General features: G+C 43.6%; 1 protein-coding gene across 1 annotated transcript in view; it reads left to right on the top strand.

Moving 5' to 3' along the window:
- EXOC6B (exocyst complex component 6B) overlaps window positions 1-14494 on the top strand; it is a 468443-nt gene that overhangs the window by 220963 nt on the left and 232986 nt on the right. Inside the window, exon 7 of the mRNA XM_056814064.1 lies at window positions 12306-12482. Coding sequence (XP_056670042.1) covers window positions 12306-12482 — 177 coding nt within the window. The remainder of the gene's footprint in view (window positions 1-12305; window positions 12483-14494) is intronic.

Raw genomic sequence — 14494 nt, 5'->3', positions numbered from 1 at the left:
GGGGAGGGAAAGAACATGAATCATATAACAATGGAAAAATTTTCTGAATTAAATAAAATTTTAAAAGAAGAGAAAAAAAGAAAAAGAAAATAGTAATGGAGTGAAGGTGGAGCCACAATAACAGAGAAGGATCACAGCCCCACTTGATCTCTACCAATCTCTACAACTCCCCAAACGTCTATGATCCAATGCCTCAAAATGAATTCTGGAGCAGCATAACCAACAAAAGGATGGGGTGAAATACTTATTCAGACTAAATCAACTTAGGAAGTTGGACACAAAAGATCTATTGCACTTGGGCTGGAAGCAGAGTGCAAAGGAGCATGCCCAGACAGGTACCACCACAGCAACATACCAGGGTGAGAGTGGAGAGTGAATTAGTAGCCAAGGTTTCCCGAGCTCTCAGCCATAGACAGTATTGACTGCCCAGAAAGAGATTATAGGGATCCCTTTTTTGGCTCTGGATGTAAGACTCAATATAGAAATTTATTTTGGTGACAGGGAAGACCAAAACACAAATTTAGAAGAAAAAGTCAATACTACTACTGTACCCTCCAAGAAAAAAATATCAATTGATCTCAAGTCCCCAAAGAATTAATAGAGACGCTTAAAAAATGATTTTAAAAATTGGATAAAAGAAGCAGAAGAAAATCAGGTGAAAGAAATGGGAATGATATAGGAAAATCATGAAAAGAGAGTCAACAGGTTGGTAAAGGAGGCACAAAAAACACTAAAACAAAACAAAAAACAACAAAATAAGTCAATTGATAAAAGAGACACAAAAATCTACTAAAGAGAACTTCTTAACAGGCAGAATTGGCCATATGGAAAAAGTGGTACAAAAATGGACTGACAAAACGGACTTTTTAAAAAGTAGGATTGGCCATATGGAAAAGGAGGTACAAAAGCTCATTAAAGAAAATAATGTTTTTAAAATTAGATTTGGGAAGTGGAAGCTACTGACTCCATAAGACATTAAGAAAAAACCAGTCAAAAGAATGAAAAAATAGAAGGAAATGTGAAATATTTCATTGGAAAAACAACAAACCTGGAAAATAAATCCAGGAGAGATAATCTAAGAATTATTGGACTGCTTGAATGCTATCATCAAAAAAAAATGAGCTTAAACAATTCTGTCAAGAAATTATCAAGGAAAACTGCCTTGGTATTCTAGAACCAGGGGATAAAATAGAAATTAAAACAATTTACCAATCTCCTTCAGAAAGATATCTCAAAGGGATAACTATCAGGAATATTATAGCCAAATTCCAGAACCTTCAGGTTAAAGAGAAAATAATTCAAGCAGCCCAAAAAGAAACGATACCTTATAGCCATGGTCAGAATAACACAAGATTTAGCAGCTTTTACATTAAAGGATCAGGGGTCTTGGAATATATTCTGGAAGGCAAATGAACTAGAATTTCAACCAAGAACCACTTATCTAGCAAAATTGAGCTTAATCCTTCAGGGGGAAAAAGTGGATATTCAGTGAAATAGGATTTCCTGATGAAAAGACCACAACTGAGTGGAAAATTTGACTTTTTTTTTTTCAATTCAAATCTTTTATTTCATTAACTTAAACATTAACAGAAGTTGGGCAGACTGTAGGATGAATCTGTTGAATTCAAACAGAATACATTCAGAAAAGATGACTTTGCTTCTAATCTGAGACACACCGCACGATAAACAGTAGAGGAGAGCAAATGACTTAAGAGTGGTAAAGCCCACTGAAGAATGACTTTACATTTATAAGGATACATACACATTTCCCCAACAATCTGGTGATGGTCTGCAAAAGGCTTCATCTGGCTTTCTGCTATACAAACGTTAGGTACAACTTTCCAATACCTATGATTTTATTTCATGAGCTCAAGTTGGCTGACTGTTCAGTTGACATTGAGGAGCAAACACACATATTCCAGTTAAGTGAAATTTCCCTTTTCGTCATTCACTTCAGGAGCAAATCATCCTTCTCTTTTGGAGGGCTGACATCTATTCATGCGTCGATGGATCGCTTCTTCTTCCCTTTTCCTTTTTTGCCTCCCTCTCCTTGTTGGAGACTTTGATCAGCACCTCCTGTTTTTTGTGTCCTTGTTTTGAGCTTAGGAATCATTTCGGCTGCACACAACATTACTGACTTTCGGGATGGGAACTGGACGAGGCAGAGGCTGCCGTCCTCCTGCTTTAGCTGAACCCGCACTCTGCCCCTCTATTGGAGGTCACGATTCCACTCTCTGGAGTACATTTTATTTTTCTCAATGGGCACATTCAGTCCCACGGCCAGGCACACATCTTGGATTTCCGTAGCTGTAGGATTCTCAACAGCTTTGTCCATCGGAATCCGTCGGCCCTCCGCGATGGTCTTCTTGTTGTTTAGATAGGCAGGATAGATGCAGATGAACCTGTCCTTCTGCGTGCACCATCTTCCAGGGACTCCTGATCCCCAATTCCAGGTGGCCAGGATCCCAGCGCTACCGGAGGCGCCCTGGAGCTCCGGAAAATTTGACTTTTACATATGACTTAACAGAAGCATAAAAAGATAAATAGTAAAGAGAAATCAAAAGACATTCAATGAGGTTGAATCGTGTACATACCTACATGGGGAGAAGATTCTTGTTACTCCAAGGAACTTTATCATTATTGGAGCAGTTAGAAATAGTTTACAGAGGCAAAGGTATGAGTTGGATATGATGGGAAGATATTTTTTAAAAAAAGGTATAAGAAAGAGGAATGCATTGAGAGAAGGGGAAGGGAGAAACAAAATAGAATAAATTATCTTACATAAAAGAGGCATGAAAGAGCTTTTATAATGGAGGGGTAGATGGGGGAGTGGGGGATGGGAGCACTTGAACTTTCATCAGAATTGACTCAAATAGGAGAGACATATGCAATCTATTGGGTATAGAAATTTATCTTTCCCTACAGGAGAGTAGGAGGGGAAGAGGATAAGAGAAGCTAGTGGAAGACTGATTAAAAAAAAAAAGGGCAAATTGGGTGAGGTGGAGGTAAAAAGTGAAATAGGGAAAGATAGGATGGAAAGTAAAACACAGCAATTATAATGGTGAAATCTTTTTACATCTTTTTCATAAAGGCCTCATTTTTGTAGAGAAATGAGTCAAATGTATACGAATGTCATTCCCCAATTGATAAATGGTCAAAGGATGTGAACAGGTAATTCTCAGCAAAGTCATTAAAGTCATGCCAAAAAAAATCTAAATCACTATTAATTCAAGAAATGTAAATGAAAATAACTCTGAGATACTTCCCCACACATATCAGATTGGTTATTATGACAGAAAAGGAAAATGACAAAATTTGGAGGGGATGTGGGAAAATTGAGACACTAATGCACTGTTGGAAGAGTTGTGAACTGATCCAACCATTCTGGAGAGCAATTTGGATCTATGCCACAAAAAGGCTATAAAATAGTTTGTGCCTTTTGATCCAGCGATACCTTTACTAGTTTGTATCCCCAAAAGATAAAAAATAAAAAGGGGAAGGACCTATATATACAAACATATTTAAATCAACTCTTTTTGGGGGGCAAAGAATGTGAAAGTGAGGATACACATCAATTGGGGAATGGCTGAGTAAGTCAGAGTAACATAAAATAAGTTGTAACTCCTATAGTATGATTGTAATGGAATGCTATTGTACTATAAGAAATGGTGAGCAGGAGGAGCTCCAAAAAACCTGGAGAGATTCACACAAACTGAGGCAGAATGAAGAGTCAGCAGACTCAGGAGAACATTGTACACAGTGATAGCAATACTGTATGAACAATTGTGAATAACTTAGCAGCTATTCTCAGCAATGCAATGATCCAAAACAATCCCAAAGACTCATGATGAAAAATGTCATCTGCTTCCAGAGAAAGAGCTGATGGAGTTGGAATCCAGGCAAGAGCAAACTTTTTTCACTTTCTTAATTTTTTTGTTTAAGTTTTCTTTCACAAAAGGATTAATATGAAACAATGTGTTACATGCTTGCACATCTAAAATCTATATCAGCTAGCTTATCTTCTCAATGGAGGTGGGGAGGGAGGGAAGAAAAGAATTTGAGACTCAAAACTTCTTTTTTTAAATTTGGAAACTTTTTATAAGCAATTGGGGGAAAATAAAATAAAAACAGTAACAAAGGTCCATCTTTTAGCCCTGATATTTTATTGCTGTTGGTTTTAGGTCTGGGAAGCAGGGGACATAATAGTTTCTGAAGAACTGAAAGTGAATTATGCAGAGGGCAATGGAAAGGCTGAGGATGGGTGTGAGCAGTCTGTGGCATATGGCCAGTGAAAAATTTCAACGATTAAGAGGTGTAATCCAACAAATGCATGACAGGAAAATAAGATGAGTTGGTTACCAAAGGTCACCTACATAGTCATCCAGAGTGCTTTATTGGTACCTTGGAATGGACCCTCTGTGGTGAGTCGATAAAAAGCTCACTGTAGGGGGAGGAGTGAGTGGATTGGATGCTCACTAGTAAGAGGGACTATCTAAATAAATAGAGAGCCTGGACACATGCGTATACGAAAAAGTCCCTCACAGGCCAGAGGGGACACAACCATTCTCCACTTAGGGGTGCCCACTTCCTCCTTTGTCTCTGCTGCTACGAAATGTGTCTGATACATGTTTCCTGTACATGATGCTTTTCCTCATCATACTTTTAAATACTGGTATACTATAGTTCATATTTGAACCGGACTAGCAAGTTAAAACACTTATGCAGCCCTAAAGTGGGCTAATTTAGCATCTTGTAGAAAATAATGTTTTTACTGGCAACCTTAATTAGAATGTGCATTTCTTCTACTTAAGAGCAATGAAGAGTAGAAGCACTATTTGTCTGTGAAGAAGCCTTTTAGTTTCAAGTAACTAAATTTTCAATTTTATCTTTTGTGATTGGCTCTCTCCCTTGTTTGGTTAAGAATTCTTACTCTTATCTATGGGAGGTATTTGCCCTGTTTCTTTTAAAAATTTTCAGTAGCTTGATATTTAATGTTAAGATCTTATATCCATGTAGATTGTAGATGTGATATAAAGTATTGGTCTAAGCCCAATTTCTGCCAAGCTGACTTCTAGTTTTCAGAGCAGTTTTTTTTTAATCTAATAAAGAATTTTTCACCCCCTAGACATTTAATGGTTTTACTTTGTCATACGTTGGACTTTTGAGACCTTTTATTTCTGATTCTCCTTTGTCTTGTCAGTTCTGTTGATCTATCTCTATTTAGCAATACCAGATGGTTTTGATAACTGCTGCTTTATGATATAGTTTGAGGTCTGGAAATACTATTCCCTCTCATCCCCACTTCTTTTCATAATTTTCTTTGATATTTTATTTTTACTAGTGAATTTTGTTATTACTTTATCAAGTTCTGTAAAGTATCCTTTTGGCAATTTGATTGATATAGCACTAAACATGTAAATTTATTAGTTTGTCATTTTTATTATATTGGCACAACCTAGCCATGAACATTGAATATTTTTCTAGTTGTTAAAAGTTCCTTTTTTCTTTAAGGAGCAATATGTATGTCTTTTGTGTGCTCGGGTAGGTTGATTCTCATATATTTTATGCATTTTGAAGTTTTTTAGGGTTTCCCTTTCTATTATTGCTTCTTGTATTTAGAAAAATAATATTATATACAAATGCTGTTGATTTTTAAGGATTTATTTTTTAACTTGCAACTTTGTTGACACTATTGTCTTAATTAGTTATGTTATTTAGATTTTATCTTTTTCAGAAATCCAGGCTAGAAAGTAAGAACTCCATTATCCTGGAGGGTAAGAATTTTTGTCTTCTGGGGCCTTTACCTGGACCTCTTATTTTCTCTTGTCTCTTATGCCTTTAGGCAAGTTCAAGAGAATGAGGTAAACTTGGCAGTCACTCTTTATTAATTGAAAGCATTTGGAGGCAAAGATACCATGGGGAAGATGTGAAAGGTTCTAACTACCATGAGCCTTTTGGATTTCTTAACTGGAAATTTTAGTGATTTGTCTATTTCTTATCTCAAAACATATGCAAGTTTTTGGTAAATTGAAGTTTTTGTGGCTTTTTATTATTGTGGTAGGCACAAGTACAGAAGACAATTAAAAAGAAAGTGTCCCTCCCTGCCTTTAAAAAAAGATTGCAAATCTTTTTTTTTTATTTTTAATCTTTACCTTTTATCTTAGAAGTGATATACAGTAGTGTTTCTAAGGCAAGTGGGGTTAAGTGACTTGTCCAGGGTCATACAGGAAGTGTCTGAGGACAGACTTGAACCCAGGACCTCCTATCTCTAGGCCTGGCTCTCTACCCACCGAGCCACCTAGCTGCCCCTTGTAATTCTTGTGTGTATATGTTTTTAAATTTTAAAAAATTCTTTCATTAAATATTTCTCAACTACATATAAAAAAAGCTTGCATTTTAAATTCTCTTCTTCCTGCCCCTTCCTTCTCCTTGAGAGGGCAAGTTCTTTGATTCTGGTCACACATATGAGAATGTATCAAACATATCTCCATGTTAGATATGTTACAGAAGAAAACAAACATAAGAAAATAAGAAAAAATAAAGAAAAAAAATTTTAAAAGGCTGCTTCAGGCTTCCCTCGGTGTTCATCAATTTTCTCTCTGGAGGTGGAGAGCGTTTGTTATCTGTCATCGCCCCTTTGGATTATGGTCTTGGGGGAAGCTGAGCTTTTCATGGTTGATCATCATACAATATTGCTGTTATTGTACACACTGTTCTATTGGTTCTGCTCACTTCAGGCTGCATCCGTTCATATAAGCTTTCCCCAGTATTTCATCATTTCTCACAGAACAATAGTATTTCATCATTATGCATCACGACTTGCTCAGCCATTCCCCAGTTGAGGCCCATCCCCTCAATGTCCAATTCTGTGCCACCCCAAAGAAAGCTGCTATAGATATTTTTGTACAAGTAGATCTTTCTTCTTTGATCTTGGGTTAAAACCTAGCAGGGATATGCTGAGCCAAAGGGAATGCACAATTTTGTTTGTGGAACTGTGCCCCAGATTTTTCTTCAGAAAGTCTGGCCTAGTTTACAAATTCTCCAACAATGCCTTCGTCTTTACATTTTTCTCCATCCCCTCCAACATTTGTCATTTTCCTTTTTTGGCAGCCTGTTTGATAGTTCTGAAGTTTGGTACTTCAGAGTTGTTTTAATTTTCATTTCTCTAATCAGTTATTCTGGGTATTTTTAAATATAATTCATATTGATGAATTCAATTTGTTCTTCTGAAAATGTGCCTTTTCTTATCCTGGGAATGACTATAAATTTAGCTCTGTTTCCTATAAAATGAATAAGAATTTCTTTATCAAAGAAATTTGTTGAAAAAAAAATTCTTCCACTTTCCAGTTTTTTTTTCTAATTTTGACCACATTAGTTTGTGCCAAGTCTTCTTAATTGCATGCAATCCAAATTTTATGTTATTTCCTAGAGTCTTCTTTCTTGTGTTTTGTCAACAGTCCTTCCTTAATCCACAAACATCTAGAGACCTGGCTGGTCTGTTTTCCCAGGCTCCTCTAGTTGGTTGAGGAGATCTTCCTGTATGGAAAGACTAATCTTGCCAACCTGCAGTGTTCTTTGTGAAATGTTCTCTTTTGGAAAGACTTTGGGCTTGGAGTCAGACGACCCATATTTAAGTCTCAGCTTTCCCACTTAATCTCTGTGGGAATTTAGGCAAATGACGGAGGTAATCCAGCCTAGGTGTGTTTCATGGATTTGTCAGGAAGCTCCAAGGACAATATGCGGGAAGGGCCTGCCCCCATCTGCTCTGTCTGGCTGTCTGTGTGTCTGTCTGTCTCTCATAGACACCTTGAAGTCAGAGGAAAAACGGAAGAGTATTTTGGTGATGGGTGAGCTCATTCCATTCTCTTAGTAGCATTTTTGAGACTCGGAAGGTGTTCTGTGTGAAGAAGCTTTGCACCGGCCGGCTCTGTGTAAGGCCGCCGACTGGCGTCGGTCTTTCTTCTCCCCCTCCTTTGCCTGGGCCCATTTGTGTGGAAGCAGTTGGTGCCCTGCTTCTGTGTGCGCTTGAGGCGCTCTTGGGGAGGTGAAGAGAGGCATGCGGGGCTCCCACACTGCGCGGCCTGCTAGCTCCATCAGAACAGCGGTCAGTGCGACCACCTCCTCCTGGCCAGGGAGCAGACTGGCCGAGCCCACCTGCCTCGGCGTCCTCTCTAACTTCAGGCCTGGCTCGGTCCCCTTGGCGGGTCAGCGTTGGCTTGGCTGGGGGACGTTCCCGCCCCTGGAGCGGATCCCGAGAGCAGCGCACAGTAGGCGCCTCCTCGATGCCTGTTGATCAGGCGGGTGGCCCGCTTTCTCCTCCTGCTTCAGCCTTGTCTTGCGTGGCCAGAGCCTGGGGTTGCTGACCCGCGGCTCCTCTTAGCCACTAGAGGTCAGTATTGGGCCACGAGAAAGGCCCTGAGAGCCCCGTTCCTGGCCTCCTTGGGATGGGCGGGCATTTCACGCCACTTCATTTTGGCCTCGGCAGTGTTCTAAGGGAAATCTTCTCTGCTGGCCTTCCTGCGTCCCTCGCCTCCGGATGGCCGGCAGCCTTGACACGTACGGGCTTGAGGGACCCTGGGAGAGTGACCGGCTCGGGGCCTCCGGCCTGGGAAGGCCTCTAGTGCCTCTCCTGCTGAGACTCCTTTCAGGGCCTTCCCGCTCTGTGCACAGCCCAACCGGCTTCCTTGCACTTCCCCTGCCTACCATTGGCTCTCCATCCGTCCCCGGGCCTTGTCCAGCTGCTGTCCCCCAGGCCTGGGGCGCACACAGTCTCTTGTGACTAGCTCACAAGACTAGCTCCTTTAGACACTCAGCTTGTAAGTGCCGCTTCCTGCAAGGCACGCAGAGCACGCGCGTGTGTGGCGCACGTGTGTATGCGCGTGTGTGTGTGTGCGCGTGTGTGTGGCGCACGTGTGTATGCGTGTGTGCACGTGCGCACGCGCAGGGCCAGCTCCTCTGAGGTCAGACACGATGGGTCTTCTGTATTGGGCCCATTGCTTGGCACCGTAGACCCAGGACATTCCCGTGGGTTCCTTGTGAGCAGCCGCCCCGGTGTCCTCCAGGGCGCCCCGCCATGAAATCGAGGGCCTGGAGCACAGCAAATAAATGAGGGATGTCCTCCCCCCGCCCTCCTCCTCTGGTCCCTGCTAGCGGAGTTGATTGGCCTCCTTAGCAGACACGCTGCCGCCCCGAAGGTCAGCATTTAGGGGCAGCCCGTACTTAGGCTCTGCCCCTTCCCCTGCAAGGAGTTACAAAGGAGAATCGTGCCTCTCCTTCCTTCAGGGCACTTGGTCTGTCCGTGTACATGCACACACACGTGTACACACCTAAGCACACGGGTGTGTCTCCACGTGCACGTATGTTTGCCTGTGGGTGCACTATCGAGAATGGCGTTTGGGGAAATGGAAAATGTGTCCTCGGTGGTCTGAAGAAGGAAAGATCTGTGCTAGAGTGCAGGAGACCAGGAGGAGGAAGACTTCCGTTTGGCTTGGAGACAGATTCCCGACGCGGCCCGGGGAGTTACTCTCTCACACAGCCGTGCTAGTGGAAGCCCGAGGCTAGACAAGATGATGAGGGGAGAGCCAAGAGGGAGGGCTGGAGCTCTGTCCCTCGCCCGCTCCCAGCCTGCAGGACGAACCTGGGGGAGCAGCCTGTTAGCCCTGGTGTGCTGGAGCCAGAAGTGGCCTTGTTTGGGGCCCCGCCTACTCTCTCAGGTCGATCGCTTTTTAATTTCCCAGTTTTCCGTCGGCCCCTGGAAACGCTTTGGTTGCTATTAGGTGGTCCTTTGCATGCGTATCCACAGCAGTGACAATGAGGCCAATTCATCCCTCTGGTGCTCCCTCATCCAGGGCCGTCTGCTTGCCAGACCAGCACCCGACAGGCTCCGGGGGCTTTAAGGCAAGATGTCCTACCCCAGGATGGAGCTGCGAGGGCTCCGACTTCGACCCGTCATGCCATACCTGGTGATCTGTTATCTTAACGCGCCTATTTTTGGTGAGAAAGAACTGCAGTTCTGCTTCCCTGGGGGTTTAAGTGAGCTCAAGGAGGATGGCCTTAACGGCAAGGCCAGTTTAAAGACTTTGTAAAGCCTCCTTCTGCACCTTTGTTTAAGGAACAGAGGCCGAGGACCCTTGGAGGTCAGTCGAGCCCTACTGCCAACAGAACGTCGCCTTGTCGGTGCCAGCCTCTGGAACGCACCGTCTTTTCCCCCATGTTCCTGGCAGAAAGTCACTCTCACAGTTCTATTTTTCTTTTTTACCGTTTCTTGCTCATCCAGTGCGTTTTTGGGCTAACACCGATTGGCATCTACTGCTTTATTCTTGACATGGATGTTGAACTCATTCAGAAGACTTGAAGGCCTCCTGCCATGAGCCACAGGAACCACTCTGCTGAGCTGGTTTCCCCTCTCTCTGTCTCCAGTGGAGAAGTGTCATGCCCAGAGGAGGAATTTACAGCCTTATTGTTGATTCTGTGCAATCTTATATTTCGTGTTCTCTGGGCCTGCCTGAATCGCACTCCATTTTCAGTTAGTAATGTTGAGCTCAGCTCTGACACTTCCTTCCCCTTTACAAGTACAAAAGGGGAAACCTTTTCATTCCTGCTTCCCCAAGATTAAGGTCAAAGAAACTCCAGTGGGGTCAGCTAGTTCATGATTCCATATCACGCCTATTCATCCTTGCAATGAAATTTCACTGAACTATTTTAGACAGATCTCATAGAATTTGAGGAAAACAAGTCTCCCTAAAAGTATGGGCCTTTAAGGTATAGATGTAGAATTTATATTTATTATCTGACAAGTTGTCAAGGAAATCCCCCCCCTTCTACCTCAGTGCCCAGGCTGCCCTGAGGAGGTCAGAGTGGGATTGTGCAAAATCACTCACTCCAGAGCCAAGAGGATTAGGTTCCCATCTACTAAAGTTGGGATTGGATTAAATGAAGCCTCTTTTAGCTTTCCTTCTATGGGCCTCTGGTGTAATGTGTAGAAGGATGAGATTAAGGAGTTCTAAGAATGCTACTTCAGTTACTTCCTACTTATGTGACCCTGGGCAAACCTCTTATCGTCTCTGTGCCTCAGTTTTATCATCTGTGGAATGGAGAAAATAAGAATAACTGCCTCCTAGGACTCTTATGAGAATCAGATGAGTTGATATGTATGAAATGATTTGCAAACCGTATGAAGCTACACAAACATAAGCTGTGTAGCCCTGAGTGAAAACTGAACATGATTCAAGAGAAGACGTAGGCCAATCCTTTTATTTTTTTAAGGATCTGTTATGTAAAAATTAAATTATATTTCTAATAATAAAAATATTATATTTTATGAGGTTTATTAAGGATCATTAAAGTTAAGGAATAAAGAAGATACAAAATAAAAAACCACATGCCTGTGGTTGATTCACCCACTTAAAATCCCCCACACTTAGCTTACTACTATACTTGCTACATCATTGCAAGGAAGGAAGAGAAGAGAGCAAGGGAGGTGTTACTGCCAGTTAAATACAAATTGTGATCTTGCCTACATGGAGACTCAGGTGAGATTATAGGGAATTCTGGGAAATATCAAGGACTTTGGGGGATTAAAGTCTAGGGTTCAAAATCTCCATTTTTACAGTTATTATTGATATCTTTTCACATTGCTGATATTTCTCCCTGACAGAGAGCCATCCTCCAGCACAAAGACTTTTCTTTATTTTTAAAAGAAAAGAAGGAATAAGAGAAAGAGATGAGCAAAACGGATAAAGACTGTCTAGGCAGTGGGATGTCCCCTCCCCCAGCCTAGGCAAAGGAGATAAGAGAGTCATTGATCTTTTAAAAGATCAAGCTTACTCTGTAATTTTGAAGTGTTTATGCTCAGTTGTTTGGTGGTAGTTTTTCTCATTTACTGTGTCGAAGTTTTCGTGTGTTGTTTTTTGGCTCTGCTTATGACAAGGGGTATCCCTGTGCTCTAAGAATCAGTGGCTATGAGGAATGCAGAGAAGTGTGGGAAGACTTCGGGAGGCTGATGCCGGCCCATCCATCTTATTTTTATAGACGATGAAACTGGCCCAGAATGGCCAAATGATTCGCCCAGGGTCATCCCAGTGGCCAGTGGGTAAGCTGGCATCCAGCGGAAGGCTTTCTGGTTATCTTTTCAGTAGTAGTTTCCCAGGTCACAAGAGGATATGGAAAGTGTATGCACTGCCCCGGGGGATTCTTGGGCCCTGATGTGCTGACATGTTGCTTTGCTGTATTTTCTAGAAATTTCTCATTTGTTCAACAATAACAGCTGTGAATATTCCCTTCTTATCTGTCTTCTTCCGTCCTAGGCACAGCAGCAAAGGAACCTGGATAACATCATCTCCCAACAGCCCAGAATAGGCAGCAGGAAAAAGTCCAAGAAAGATGCCTTTACCAGCTTGGACACAGAGCTTGAAAGCACCAGCCCCAAGTCGGAGCAAGATTCGGGGATCCTGGATGTGGAAGATGAGGAGGAGGATGAAGAGGTAATTGGGGCTGAATGGGCGAGGGCGATGCCTGCTGCCGGGGCAGCAGTGCAGCGTCTGGGGGGCTGGGGTGTATGCAGTCTGTCCTTGGCTTGGATGTAAGGGTGGCACCCAGAAGCTGAGGTCACTCCTCAAGAGTCCGGGCCTGGGTTCTTCTTGCCTGGGGGGGATCATTCTCTTTAACTCATCTGGGAGGGAAGGGCCCTAGAGAAGAAGAGCGCCCTTGAGTTCTTGGGTGATACGGTGAAGATGGGATTGTTCAGGGCCTCAAGAGCAATTGGTTGGCCCCCTTTCTAAGTCTTGAAATGGATAAGTTAAGGCTGATTAGATAAGGTCCATAATGGATTATTAAGGAAAACCATCATAACAACAGCAACAATAGCTATGGCATATATATATGGCATCTCATTTGGTCCTTACCAGTCTTGTGAAGTAGGAGCCATTGCTATGATCTCCATTTTACAGATGAGGAATGTGAGGCCCAGAACAAGTGAAATGGCACAAGCAGGATTTGAACTCGAGCCTTCGAATTCCAAGTCCCAAGCAGCCTGATGTGGTGTGTCCCTAACCTTTGGAATCAGCTTTCTGGAAGCTTGCCTGCCAGCCATGCTATCACTTATGTCATGAGTATCCACCTGCTGTGTTCCTTGTGGACAGCCGGATGGGGCAGTGGCTATAGCACAGACTTCTGAGCTTGCATCTGGTCTCAGACTCTGCCTGGGCACCACGCTGCACCCTGTTGGCCTCAGTTTCCTCCTCTGTAAAATTAGCTGAAGAAGGAAATGAGCACCTACTTGATTGTCTCTGCCCAGCCAACCCCAGATGGGATCACAGAGCGCTGGGATGCCTGAACCACAGCGGAGGATGCGTTTCAAAGGGGCGCCCGTGTTGTGTGTTCTGGAGCTAGCCGGACCGTCCCTGGTCAGAATATTCCCCGAAGCCTTGCTTTGCCTTTACTGCTTCCCCAGGGCTCCCAGGGCTCCGGACCCGAGGCTTCTCTGGGCATTTTCATGCCGTTGGTTCTCTTTACAAAAATTTATTTGCCAGGTCCCTTTCGATGCGGCCCACGGACCCCATGCTAGGGAGGAAGAAAGGGTCTTTGCTGGCACTGCCACATGATACCGTTGGCCTTGACAATGACCTCGCCGGAGCCCGCTGTGAGGGGACGGGCCATTTCCCTGCACCCTGGGCAGACGGCGGGGACTTTTTGCACTCGTGTCAGGCGGCGGGAGAGATGGCCACTTGTTCCCAGAGCGACGTGCATCCGTCCTCCTGAGTGCCTGGTCTGCTTCCGGAGCCTTATCCAGCCCAACGTGCAGGTCCCCGCTTTTCCTGCTGGCATCTCCCTTTTCAGAGACCCGGCAAACCCTTTTATTTTGGCGGGCTTACTAAAGTGCTGGAGATGGGGCTTCCTCCCTCCATCAGAGAAGCCAACCTTCCTGACTTGGGTGAGGAAAGACAACTGGAACGACTGGCATGAGCGTTTTAGCCAGGCTGCATCCCTCTGCCACTGCTTAGGAGGGGGACTCTTCTCGTCAAAGATTACTCCAGCTTCTTTGGGCAGATTCCTGTGGGCCGTCCTTCCCTGGTGTCCTTCTCTTCCGGAGTCGGACGAGGATGAAGGCAGGAAAGCCGAGAAGTCTTTCTGGGAGTGAGTGAGGTACCGCATGGATGCGATGAGGAGCTCATGGCCCATAAATGGCCTTTTCCCCAGGGCCACCGTCTTGGATTGAAGGGTCAGCTGGTCTTTCTGCTTTCTGCTTTCATGGCAGAGTTCAGCATTTCGTTTGTCAAAGAAATTCCTAGGACTCTTTTTTTTGTTGTTGGACTCTCTACCATATATTTATTTATTTCTCAGTTGGGATCGCTGTTTAGCAGGCATTCTTCATCCCCAACCTCATGCAGAGAACTGTTGATTTAGAGGTCTCCAGACTGGTTTCTTGGCATAGTCTTTGCATGGCATGAAGAAATCTTTTAGATAAGGTCTTCTGTGGCCCACTGTGTCATGCTGA

Source organism: Monodelphis domestica, chromosome 1 (genome assembly GCF_027887165.1).
Source record: "Monodelphis domestica isolate mMonDom1 chromosome 1, mMonDom1.pri, whole genome shotgun sequence".
In the NCBI taxonomy this organism is placed as follows: domain Eukaryota; kingdom Metazoa; phylum Chordata; class Mammalia; order Didelphimorphia; family Didelphidae; genus Monodelphis; species Monodelphis domestica.
This window is presented reverse-complemented; position numbering and strand designations above follow the sequence as displayed.